The 10,669-nt window shown below is 33.3% G+C and overlaps 3 protein-coding genes and 1 pseudogene across 3 annotated transcripts in view; 3 read left to right on the forward strand and 1 right to left on the reverse strand.

Moving 5' to 3' along the window:
• LOC104713106 (gibberellin-regulated protein 6-like) lies at positions 278 to 1,054 on the forward strand. Its single transcript, XM_010430155.2, has 3 exons — positions 278 to 489; positions 600 to 627; positions 731 to 1,054. Exons 1-3 carry the CDS (start codon positions 394 to 396, stop codon positions 910 to 912), a joined length of 306 nt encoding a protein of 101 aa, XP_010428457.1. The 5' UTR covers positions 278 to 393; the 3' UTR covers positions 913 to 1,054.
• LOC109126491 lies at positions 1,148 to 1,693 on the reverse strand (annotated as a pseudogene).
• LOC104713107 (probable arabinosyltransferase ARAD1) lies at positions 7,457 to 9,387 on the forward strand. Its single transcript, XM_010430156.2, has 2 exons — positions 7,457 to 8,568; positions 8,656 to 9,387. The coding sequence occupies exons 1-2, from the start codon at positions 7,696 to 7,698 to the stop codon at positions 9,184 to 9,186; spliced, it is 1,404 nt and encodes a 467-aa protein (XP_010428458.1). The 5' UTR covers positions 7,457 to 7,695; the 3' UTR covers positions 9,187 to 9,387.
• LOC104715845 (probable arabinosyltransferase ARAD1) overlaps positions 10,497 to 10,669 on the forward strand; it is a 4,475-nt gene continuing 4,302 nt past the window's right edge. The window contains exon 1 of the mRNA XM_010433218.2: positions 10,497 to 10,599. Coding sequence (XP_010431520.2) covers positions 10,497 to 10,599 — 103 coding nt within the window. The remainder of the gene's footprint in view (positions 10,600 to 10,669) is intronic.

The following is a 10,669-nucleotide window of genomic DNA, read 5'->3' on the forward strand; positions in this document are numbered from 1 at the left end:
TGAGTTTCAAGTTTGTGTTTGCGTGTGCGTTTACTTTTACGTTTTACTCCATAATTCGTCTATTCGTCTTTAGCGTAAACACAAACTTGAACGAATTAAGAGGAGTATTATATAAATTTAGATATTTACTAATAGACGGATTATGGTTTTTTTTTTGGTGAATGATTTAAACAATGAAGTGGCAAGAGACATATATATATATAAAGCTATATATATGGGCCGTTATTATTTATTAACTTATTATACATGGGGTCATGGGGATAACAAGAACGCTTAACACATACCTTCTATAAATAGCTGACAAAACTAGTTGTTACACATTCACAGATTTGTGAAACTAAAAGTAAGAGCTCCACTTACGTATACATATCGCCTCTCTCTCAAGAGCTAGCCATGGCTAAACTCATAACTTCTCTTCTCTGTCTCACAATTATCTTCTCTTTAATTTTTCTCACGACGTCAAAAGAAGCCGAGTACCATCCAGAAAAGGTAAGTAAGTTTTATCATAATCTTCATTTGAGCAATTTTTTTCCCTTTCCCATTCTTTTTATTGCGAAAAAACCCTAAAATTTGCGTTTCATTTTCTGTTTCGAAAATAGTATGGACCCGGAAGTCTGAAATCATACCGTAAGTAAAAAAAAATGTTTTTTTTTTCTTTCTTTTTTCAAAGTCTCATTTATCTCAATCTTTAAAAGAGCGCAAATTAAAAACTCGAATATGACGACTGCAGAATGTGGAGGAGAATGCACGAGGAGATGTAGCAACACAAAGTATCATAAGCCATGCATGTTCTTCTGCCAAAAGTGTTGTGCTAAATGTCTCTGTGTCCCTCCAGGCACGTACGGCAACAAACAAGTGTGTCCTTGTTACAACAACTGGAAGACTCAACAAGGTGGACCAAAATGTCCATAAACAAAACACATTGAGAGAGAAACCCTGATATAAAATCTTCTATGTTTTCTTTCATGTTTGATTTCTTTTGTTTGTAATCAATACACACGAAAGGAGCTTTGACCGGAGGAGCTTAAGCATCCTTCTCTCAAATTACTACTTTGATCTCTATGACCTTTATAAGTCATAGCCCTTTTTCAATGCAACTTAAATAGAAAGCCTTTCACAAAAACTGTAAGAAATACAAACCAAATATCCCAAGAGTTGGTTTAACAATTTCAAACAAAGAAATTAAAAGAATATGAAAAGAGTCCCGTGACAATTATAGCGCATAGAACACCAATTACAAGAGGAATCCTTCCACAATTAAAGCTCATTATAAAGATGGCATAACCTCCCACAAGATGGCTGAGACTTGCGGCTATGTACCCTACCTTCTCGTCGGATGGATTGAGGATTTTAGCTGCCACTTCTGCTATAGTGGCAAAGATGTAGATTGGAGCGAAAAATTAACCCTTCGTTAGTGTACCCATTATCAATCTTCCATGCAGTCATTAGAACAAGTGAAGAGATTATCCAAATGTGCATGATGGGTGAAAATAATCTCGACGCCATCCTATCGTGACCAAAAAAAAGTTAAAATACGATTAAGTTTTATTATTATTATAACAATAAATTAAAAGAAAAGAAAAAAACACACACACACAGTAAATTAAGAATTGACTAACGAAAACACTTACAAACTTAGAACTCCATGGTATCCACGTCTGTGTTTCCTCAGTCTAGAATCCCTCTTTGCCATGATGTAATCTCGATCGATTCATCATTCACCACAACTCCTATCGCTAGTATATATACATGAAAATACTTGTGATTGAAGGAAATAAAAATTGGTATGTTATCTACCCATAAATGCAAATGTGGAAGATTAGACAAATAATCACATTTTGGCACTTAATGAATCACATCAATAAAATAATAAAGTTATATGAGATTTTCTTATATCCATCAATGAAAATACTTACAACAGCAAATGATAGATTTAGCAATTTATTCTACATTGACAAATGTTTGTATTAATTTACATTCAAAATCAGAAAAAAAAAAAATTGATCACCAATTATTATTGATCACATACAAATTTGTATATATTGAATATATATTAATTTAATTATATATATACAGATTTCAATATAAGTGTTCAATTATTTATTCTGATTTTGATTGTAAATTAATACATATTTCAATATAAAAATTTCACTTTATCCATTAACCGAAGATGAATTTGAAATTTCATAATTAAGCTTGTGTAATTACTAGATCTATCATTTGCTGTTGTAAGCATTTTCATTGATGGATATAAGAAAATCTCTTATAAATTTATTCTTTTATTTAGGTGATTCAGTAAGTGCCAAAATCTCAAAATCGCTTGGCTTGATCCTCCACCAATGATATTGGTGAAGCAAGCCTAATATTTGTTATTGGTACTATATGGCTTCATATGGGCCTGTTTTATGGAATTACGTTTTATAACACAAAATAAATGAGTCGATTACTAACAAGTAACAACTAATGAACCAGTAGTTTTAAAGAAGTTGAGAAAGAAAAAAATAGTAGTGTTAAAGAAGATGTCCTCGATCGGTTTTTGTGGATATATACAAATGAATTTGGAATATATGATGCATATATAGTATGAAGCATACAGAGTGGGTGCAGTGGTTTCATTATCGGACAAGCGAAGAGATTAACGTGTCAAGATCGTTATGTAGAGCGGTGATCTTTTTAAAATGTAAAAAGCACGTTCAGTCAGTCTCTTGTATAGGTTCGTATAAGCTTAAGGCGAATAAAAAAATGTTCTTTATTATTAAAAACGTTAAAAATGAAATATATACTACTGTATGATTACCAGATGATATATATTTTTAATTGTTTATATATTTATATTATTTTATAATTATGATAAAATTATCTATATATATATATATTATTTGAATGTTTGATGCATTAAGTATAGTTTACATTAAATTCTATATAAATATAAATTATAGATGTAATTGTTTATATATGACAGAAATTAGTTATTTTTTGTTCTTTGAAATGTTGAATAGATATTAACAAAAAATAAGCAAAACATATGTAAAATATGAGTAAAACATAAGTAATATATTTTTACGTATGTGTTTTAATAACATATAGAATAGACTCTCATATATCATACCATTTCTTTTTTATTGTCACATTAACATTTTGTTAGTTCTTTAAAAAAATATTCTCGTATAATATTTTAAAACAAGTTTTTAATTTCTATGTGGTTTTTCGTTTTATTTTCAAACATCTAATACATAATATAATACTGTATTAATACAAATAAAAGATTAACAAATATGAAATAAGAAGAATTAATAACAAACAAAATGTCACAGATTTTTAAAATTAAAAAAACGTAAATATATTTTCAAACTAAATATACATAACCTAACTAAAAAGATATACGTGATCTTACAATTTTTATTATTTTGTGGCCTTTGGGCGTCACTGCGTTCGGTAATAATAATAGAACCAAACATAATAAGGACAAGGGTCTTGAATGTCATGTAAGAAAGACAGATAAAAATATGTGGCTATATTGAAACAAAGATTATCAGCATGGTTTCCACTCCTCCTATACATATACACGAATCCCCTAAAACCCTAATTTCAGTAAAGAGAAACAAATTAAAATCAATCCTCAACAACTTCAAAATATGTCATCTTCTACAAGCAAACCATCTGACTCCCACAAAAAACCCATCGAGCCATCTTACTCCCACCAAACAGCCGTCAAGACTCAAGCCATCTGACTCCCACCAAAGTCCCGTCAAAAGTACATAAAATACTTTCCTTGTAAGGGTAGTTGCATATTAGCTAAAATTTTGGAAACCCCAGCTTTATATTATCTAATTATTATTTGAAGATCTATGCAATTTTTTTTTCTTTGGTTTTTCTTTAACTAGATTTATTTGAACTTCATTAAATCAAATCATTCAATAATAAATATTTTAGATTTCTAAATTTATTATAAAAACCTATAAATCGAGAACAAATCCAGGTGATGCCAATATGTATATATGATATGTAATCTCATGCCAATGTTATTGTATATGTGGAGGGAAGGGAGAGGAAGAATACTGATAGTTTATCTGTAAGAGTTTATAGGGGCAACGAAAGAAGAATCATGCTGAGCTTGTGAGTGTCATTCGTTGATTTTAATCGTTACATTTAACCAATTGTTATGTCATGAAAATATAATATAAGAAACTAATGCTTGAGATAATAATATTTTTCGTGGCCATGATGACATTGACAGTCAGAGGTGGAGAATGTACTCACAATTCATGCACTTCCAAATTGCCTACACTATTTTCCTCCTTAATTTTGTGCATTTCTACGGGGACAGCTCCATTCGTATGCGGTTTACCTTCAGTCCGCTCTATATCCTTTGTACTTTAATCGAAGTGGTACTAAAAAAACTTTATCCATCCGACAAGTTTCTGGGTAGATTTGTCGAATTTTTAAGCCATTTTAGTGGAGCTTTCACTATCGGCGACCGTTGAATGTAACGTCTTATTTTGTTGTGTTGGTATACCATGGATTTCGTTGGTCTTGATACTCTTTGATTGTCTTGCTACTGATCAAGAGTGGAACATAAGAGACATAGACTCCGATCCCGATGAGGAAAGCTAAGATAAATCCCAATTTATGCTTGTGTTGTGTTATATTATATATGATCACCATCTTCGTTTTAAGCATAATTTATAAGCTTTTGTTTGTCTTTCTTGGACTATCATGGCTTTCCTAGCTAGTCTATTTACCTATCTGTTGTATCTCATGGTGGATTGATATAACTTTAATGAAATAATGTTTTCCGTAAGCTCAATTTGCTTTAGCTGTGAATAATTATATTTCCTAAAGATTCTTACTTTGAATTCTTTCGGGACAAAATAGTTTATTTTCTAAGTTTACTAGATGACGATCCGTTCGATGTGCGAGTTTTAAGTTTTATAAATTAAATTGAATTTAAAAATATATATATATATTAAAATTTGTTGTTAATTATTTATAAATTTTATTTTTTTATAATACACTGATTTATATCCATTTACAAATCTTTTATGTATGTTACTATTAAAACTGTATTTTTTTACACCTAAATATACTCTGTGTTACAAATATATTCTTTATCACCACCTAGAAAATGTCTATATGAATACATTAAGCCAACTATTTTACTTTATTTCTGCATAGTTTTTTAATTACTAAAATTGTTGGCTCAAAAAACATTTTGAATAAAAAGTATATTACATAATATACTAATCAATGATATATCATCAAAATAATGTATGACCACCATGGAGAAAATCTCAGCTCCGCTCTCATCCCTTATGGAGAGAACCTTGCGTGCAACCTCCTTCACCATGGAGAGAACCTTGGCTCCGCCTTCCTCCCTTGGGAAGATAACCTTGCGTCCAACCTCCTCCACCTTCCTCCCTTGGAGAGATAACATTGTGTCCAATCTTCTCCACCATAGAGAGAACCCGGCTATGTCTTCCTTCTATGTGGAGAGAACATGTTCACGCCTTTTTGCTATCTCAAAATGGCTTGCTCCAACAACCAATGAAAGTAAAAACATTTTTCTAACGTTACAAAATCTTTTGATAGTAACTAATATTAAATTTTTTAATGTATTTGTGATAGTAACTATGCAGAAGTGAAAGAAAAATAGTTGGATTAATGTGTTTATATATTACATAATATACTAATCAATAATGTATCATCACAATAATGCATGACCGCCATGGAGAAAACCTCGGCTCTGTCCTCATCCCTTATGGATAGAACATTGCGTCCAACCTGCTCCACCATGGAGAGAACCTTGGCTCCGCCTTCCTCCCTTGGAAGATAATCTTACGTCCAACCTCCTCCACCTCCCTTTCTTAGGGAGATAACCTTGTGTCCAATCTTCTCCACCATAGAGAGAACCTCGGCTCTGTCCTCCTCCTATGTTGAGAGAAAATGTTCATGTCTTTTTGCTATTTCAAAATGGCTTGCTCCGACAACTATTGAAAGTAAAAACCTTTTTCTAACGTCACAATATGTTTTGATAGTAACTACAGTTAAATTTCCCAATGTATTCGTGGAAATGCCTTTCACACACCATGATATAGTCTCTGTCTCTGTAACACCTAAACCGCCACCTTTCTTAGTGAGCCCATGTCCACTCTCAGTCCATGGCCCAACTTCCTAAGTGGGCCTTACATCTATTCTCGGCATGTGGACTCACCCATATTTGATGGCAGGTTTGTTACGCCTTGGAGGCTTTAAAAACTTGTTTACCGACCCTACAAATCAACAAATGATCTTTTCCTATGTTTTGTCCTCACTCGCACAGTTCCGACAATCACTTCCAGGAAGGTCACCCATCATGAAGTTCTTTCAGAACACTTGACCCAAAAAATAAGTGTATTTTGGTGACATATGTGGTCATATCAATTTTTTTAAACCTTTCCGCAAACCAGGGTATCAGAGTCTTTGAAATCCTATGGATCTATCAACAACGATTTATGTTTTTCTAATCTATCTATCTATGTTTATTGTAAGCTTGTGTTTGATTAACTTATTTTATCAATTTATTAGGTTGATGAGCTTTTACTCTTTATCTCCATTTGGGATTGAGTGAAAATAATGGTAACAATTATGTTTGCAAAAATAAGAAAGGTTTATGACCAACCAATCAAGGTTGAGAAATTAGAAGAAAATTAATTTGGCATAATTAAAGAAATAATAAAAAATTATAAGCATGGTAATATATCCCAAATAATTCAAAGATGAAAATAAAAATTAAATAAAACAATCTAAAAATACTACAATATATTATAAAATACAGTATTACGAAAAAAAGACGCATATATTAATCTTTTTTAGGTCAAAATATTATTCTTACCTATTCCCACTGGAAAAGGAGAAAGTAGGAGAAAATTTAGTTTAAAAAAGTAAGAAAAATTTACCTTTCCATTTAAAAAAATTTCTTAATTAAACAAAGTTGAAAGCAATGTTTTTGAACAAATTATTTAAATATAAGATGATTTATGTTTATATAGAAGTGAGTATTTACAAAATTTAGAATTAATAATTAACTGTATATTTTCTTTAATCTATTTTTCTATATTTTTTGTGTTGAATTAATAACTTAAAAATTAAAAGTAAGTAAATAATATTATAATTTCGAATTTTATAATTATTTTAAAAATTTTGTATTATTTTTTATAAATTCTGTAAGTTTTGATAATTATCTTTTTATATTATTAATATTTTTTTAAACAAAATATTTTACTTTTGTTTTAATCAAATTTCTCTTATTAAATATTAATTCTTACACATGTCAAAATCTGAGATTAATAACTTGAGCCACGTCAAAATCTTGTTAATAGCTAACTTTCAAAACCAAACTTTATATAATAAGATATATATGAAATAATAACTCTCTAATAAATAAAAATACACCAAAAAAATAAAATAAAAGTCAATCACTTGAGAAATCTGAAGATCCTAAAGACCAAATCTTGTAACTCCAAAGTCCTCTCTAAAATTCTTACAAAATCTCTCTTAGTAATTATATCAGCCCAAGAAGAGAAGAGTGAAAAGATTCATCAAAGTCTCTGCTCTTCATCGATGATGGTCGAAAGCTGAAACCTTTTCTTTTTTTCTGCAAATCAATTAGCCGACAAGAAAATAAAACTCAACCAACTCACTTTGGTTTTTGTTTGGATGATTGAGGTTCGCAAAGAAATGTCGGAAAAGAGTATGCTTTCTTCAAAACTCCTCTTTTACACGATCACTGTCTCGACGCTACTCTTCATCGTCTCTTCTCTCTTCTTCCTCCAACACAACGAATCTTCTTCTTTCACTTCAAGTTTAGTTCACAAGCTGATGATTCTTCCAAGAACAGACATCAAGAACCACGACTTGGCTTCAATCGATACTAAAAAATGCGGTCGAAACCGAGATGTGTTGAAGGTGTTTATGTACGATCTTCCCTCTGAGTTTCACTTTGGGATATTGAATTGGCACAGCAAAGGATCTGAGGTTTGGCCAAATATCAAGAACATTAGTACAGTCCCTTCTTATCCTGGCGGGTTAAATCGGCAACACAGTGTAGAGTATTGGCTTACACTTGATCTATTAGCTTCAGAGACACCTGAAATCAATAGACCATGTAGTGTAATCAGAGTGAAGAACTCGTTTGAAGCTGACATTGTTTTTGTGCCCTTCTTTGCTTCGTTGAGTTACAATCGGAAATCTAAGCTCCGTGGGAATGAAACCGTTAGTGTTGATAGATTGTTGCAGGAGAGATTAGTTGAGTTCTTGAAAAATCAAGATGAGTGGAAAAGATTTGATGGGAAAGATCATTTGATTGTAGCTCATCATCCAAACAGTTTGCTCTATGCAAGAAACTTGCTTGGATCCGCAATGTTTGTTCTCTCGGATTTTGGAAGGTACCCTTCTGCGATTGCCAATCTTGAGAAAGACATCATTGCTCCTTACTTGCACGTTGTTAAGACTATCTCTAACAATGAGTCTGCTCCGTTTGAGAAGCGTCCTGTATTGGCATATTTCCAAGGAGCAATCTACAGAAAAGATGTAAGTGTTTTTGAGTTTTTTTTTTTTTCTCTAAGTCTTATCAGTTCTGTTACTGAGTATAGATAATCTCAACCTTTTGTGTCTTAGGGTGGAAGTATTCGTCAAGAACTGTATAACCTTCTTAAAGATGAGAAAGATGTTCACTTTGCGTTTGGAACTGTAAGAGGGAACGGGACTAAACAAACTGGTAAAGGAATGGCTTCCTCGAAGTTTTGTCTTAATATCGCTGGTGACACTCCTTCCTCTAATCGTCTTTTCGATGCCATCGTGAGTCATTGTGTTCCTGTTATAATAAGTGATCAGATTGAGCTTCCGTTTGAAGATACTCTAGACTATTCGAGTTTCTCAGTGTTTGTGCATTCCTCTGAAGCTGTAAAGAAAGGGGTTTTGGTGAATCTTCTCAGAGGGGTTAGAGAGGATCAGTGGAAGAAGAAGTGGGAGAGACTGAAAGAGGTTGTTGAATGTTTCGAGTATCGGTTCCCTTCTCGTCCTGGAGATTCTGTGGATATGATTTGGTCAGCTGTTTCTCATAAGCTTTCTTCACTTCAGTTTGATGTTCATAGAAAGAATCGGTACCGTAGATCTGATATTTTTGATAAAACCCGATCAGAAAGGTGAAAAATACTAGTTGAACAAAACCCATTTTCTCTTCATTCTTCATGTCTGTATTGTTTTCTTGAATGGGAGATGTAGTTTTGCCTGCGGGGCAACCTTAGAACTTAAACTTTAGAAGGCTTCATCCAAAAAGAGTGTGTTGTAAATGATGAAAGGATACCATTCTAAAATAATCACAGATTCATATAAAAAAAAAGTTTAATATCTTCAAAGTAATGTACGATAAAAAAAACCAGAATAAAAAGAAGAAGATCCAAAAGCCTTGTGGAAGCAACATTATCAGCTCAGGACAACACTCACATTTGCAGAAACGTAGGGCCAACGATAACACTTGGCCAACATAAACACACACACAATCACAGACTCATAATCTAAGCTTTTAAATAGATAGATGGTTGCATTCTCGTGTTGGGGTAACGTCCCTACTATGAATCAAGAACGATAAAGGCTTCAACTTTCTGCAGCAATTTATCACCTCTTCCGTTCTGCTGGAGTTGTCTTGGCTGCAAAGTCAACAACAGAGTCGAGAGTTAGTTAGATGTAAGAGAATGTGAAGTTTCTGTAGTGATTTTCAGTAACATCATCAGATAAAGCACTCGGGGAGATTTGGAGAATTTAGTTTGGTCTCATTAAGCATGTATTAGTTTTTGGCACTAACCGTTTCCTTCTCTGGAGGACAGAAGAGGTTTCTCCTTCTTATTCCCGGTTTTCTCACCTGAGTTTGTGAGTCTCGTTGTTCTTGGGGAATTAGAGGTGATCCTGCCATTGCCTGATGATGGTAGTGAATGACGTCTAGGAACAGTGGCTTTCTCAGTTCCATCTTGCTCAGCAGACTTTGGTGAGCCTTGTAGCCTCAGCTTTGCTTTTGCAGATTTAGTTGCTTGCATATAGCTTGGGATTGATGGGCTAGTCTGACTGTCCCCATTACTCTCTTCCCGCTCGGTCTTGCTAGTAGCTGAACCCTTCTTCCTGGATTTCTGGTTCTCCTTCCCAGCTGAATTTTCTTTATTTTTTGGTTTGGGAGACCGTTCTTCTTTGGTATCCTTTATTGAGGCTTTTTCCTCCACCATGGCTCTTTCGTTGCTGTCAATTTGGTTGACCAGTGATGAATCAAGTGCTTCATTGGTTTCTAATGGTGCAGGAGTATGTACTTCCACCTCAGGAACATGTACCTCCTCCCCAGGCTGTTCAGGCATTTCTTGGTTTTTCTTTTCGTCACATACATTCACAGGTTCTTCTGCAGTTTTATGTACCAGCGGATATGATGACTCAGTTATCTTCTCCACGCCAAGCTTTGGCTTCTCTACTTCCCTATGAGGGGATCGTTGAGGTTGGATAGAGCTCTCAACTACAGGATTATGTACCTTCCTCAAGCTACGTTTAACTTTTTCAAGTTCAATCTGAGGATCTTCAACAGCGGGTGGCTCTATTGACTGGCTTGAAACTTTCCGGAAACTTCGTTTGGGTTTCTCAAACTCAAAAGATG

Source organism: Camelina sativa, chromosome 9, assembly GCF_000633955.1.
Source record: "Camelina sativa cultivar DH55 chromosome 9, Cs, whole genome shotgun sequence".
Taxonomy (NCBI): Eukaryota; Viridiplantae; Streptophyta; class Magnoliopsida; order Brassicales; family Brassicaceae; genus Camelina; species Camelina sativa.

Coding starts and splice junctions, on each gene's coding strand:
- LOC104713106 (XM_010430155.2), top strand. CDS start 394: ATGGCTAAACTCATAACTTCTCTTCTCTGTCTCACAATTATCTTCTCT. Junction 490..599: donor CCGAGTACCATCCAGAAAAG/GTAAGTAAGTTT, acceptor TTTCGAAAATAG/TATGGACCCGGAAGTCTGAA. Junction 628..730: donor CGGAAGTCTGAAATCATACC/GTAAGTAAAAAA, acceptor TGACGACTGCAG/AATGTGGAGGAGAATGCACG.
- LOC104713107 (XM_010430156.2), top strand. CDS start 7,696: ATGATTGAGGTTCGCAAAGAAATGTCGGAAAAGAGTATGCTTTCTTCA. Junction 8,569..8,655: donor GAGCAATCTACAGAAAAGAT/GTAAGTGTTTTT, acceptor TTTGTGTCTTAG/GGTGGAAGTATTCGTCAAGA.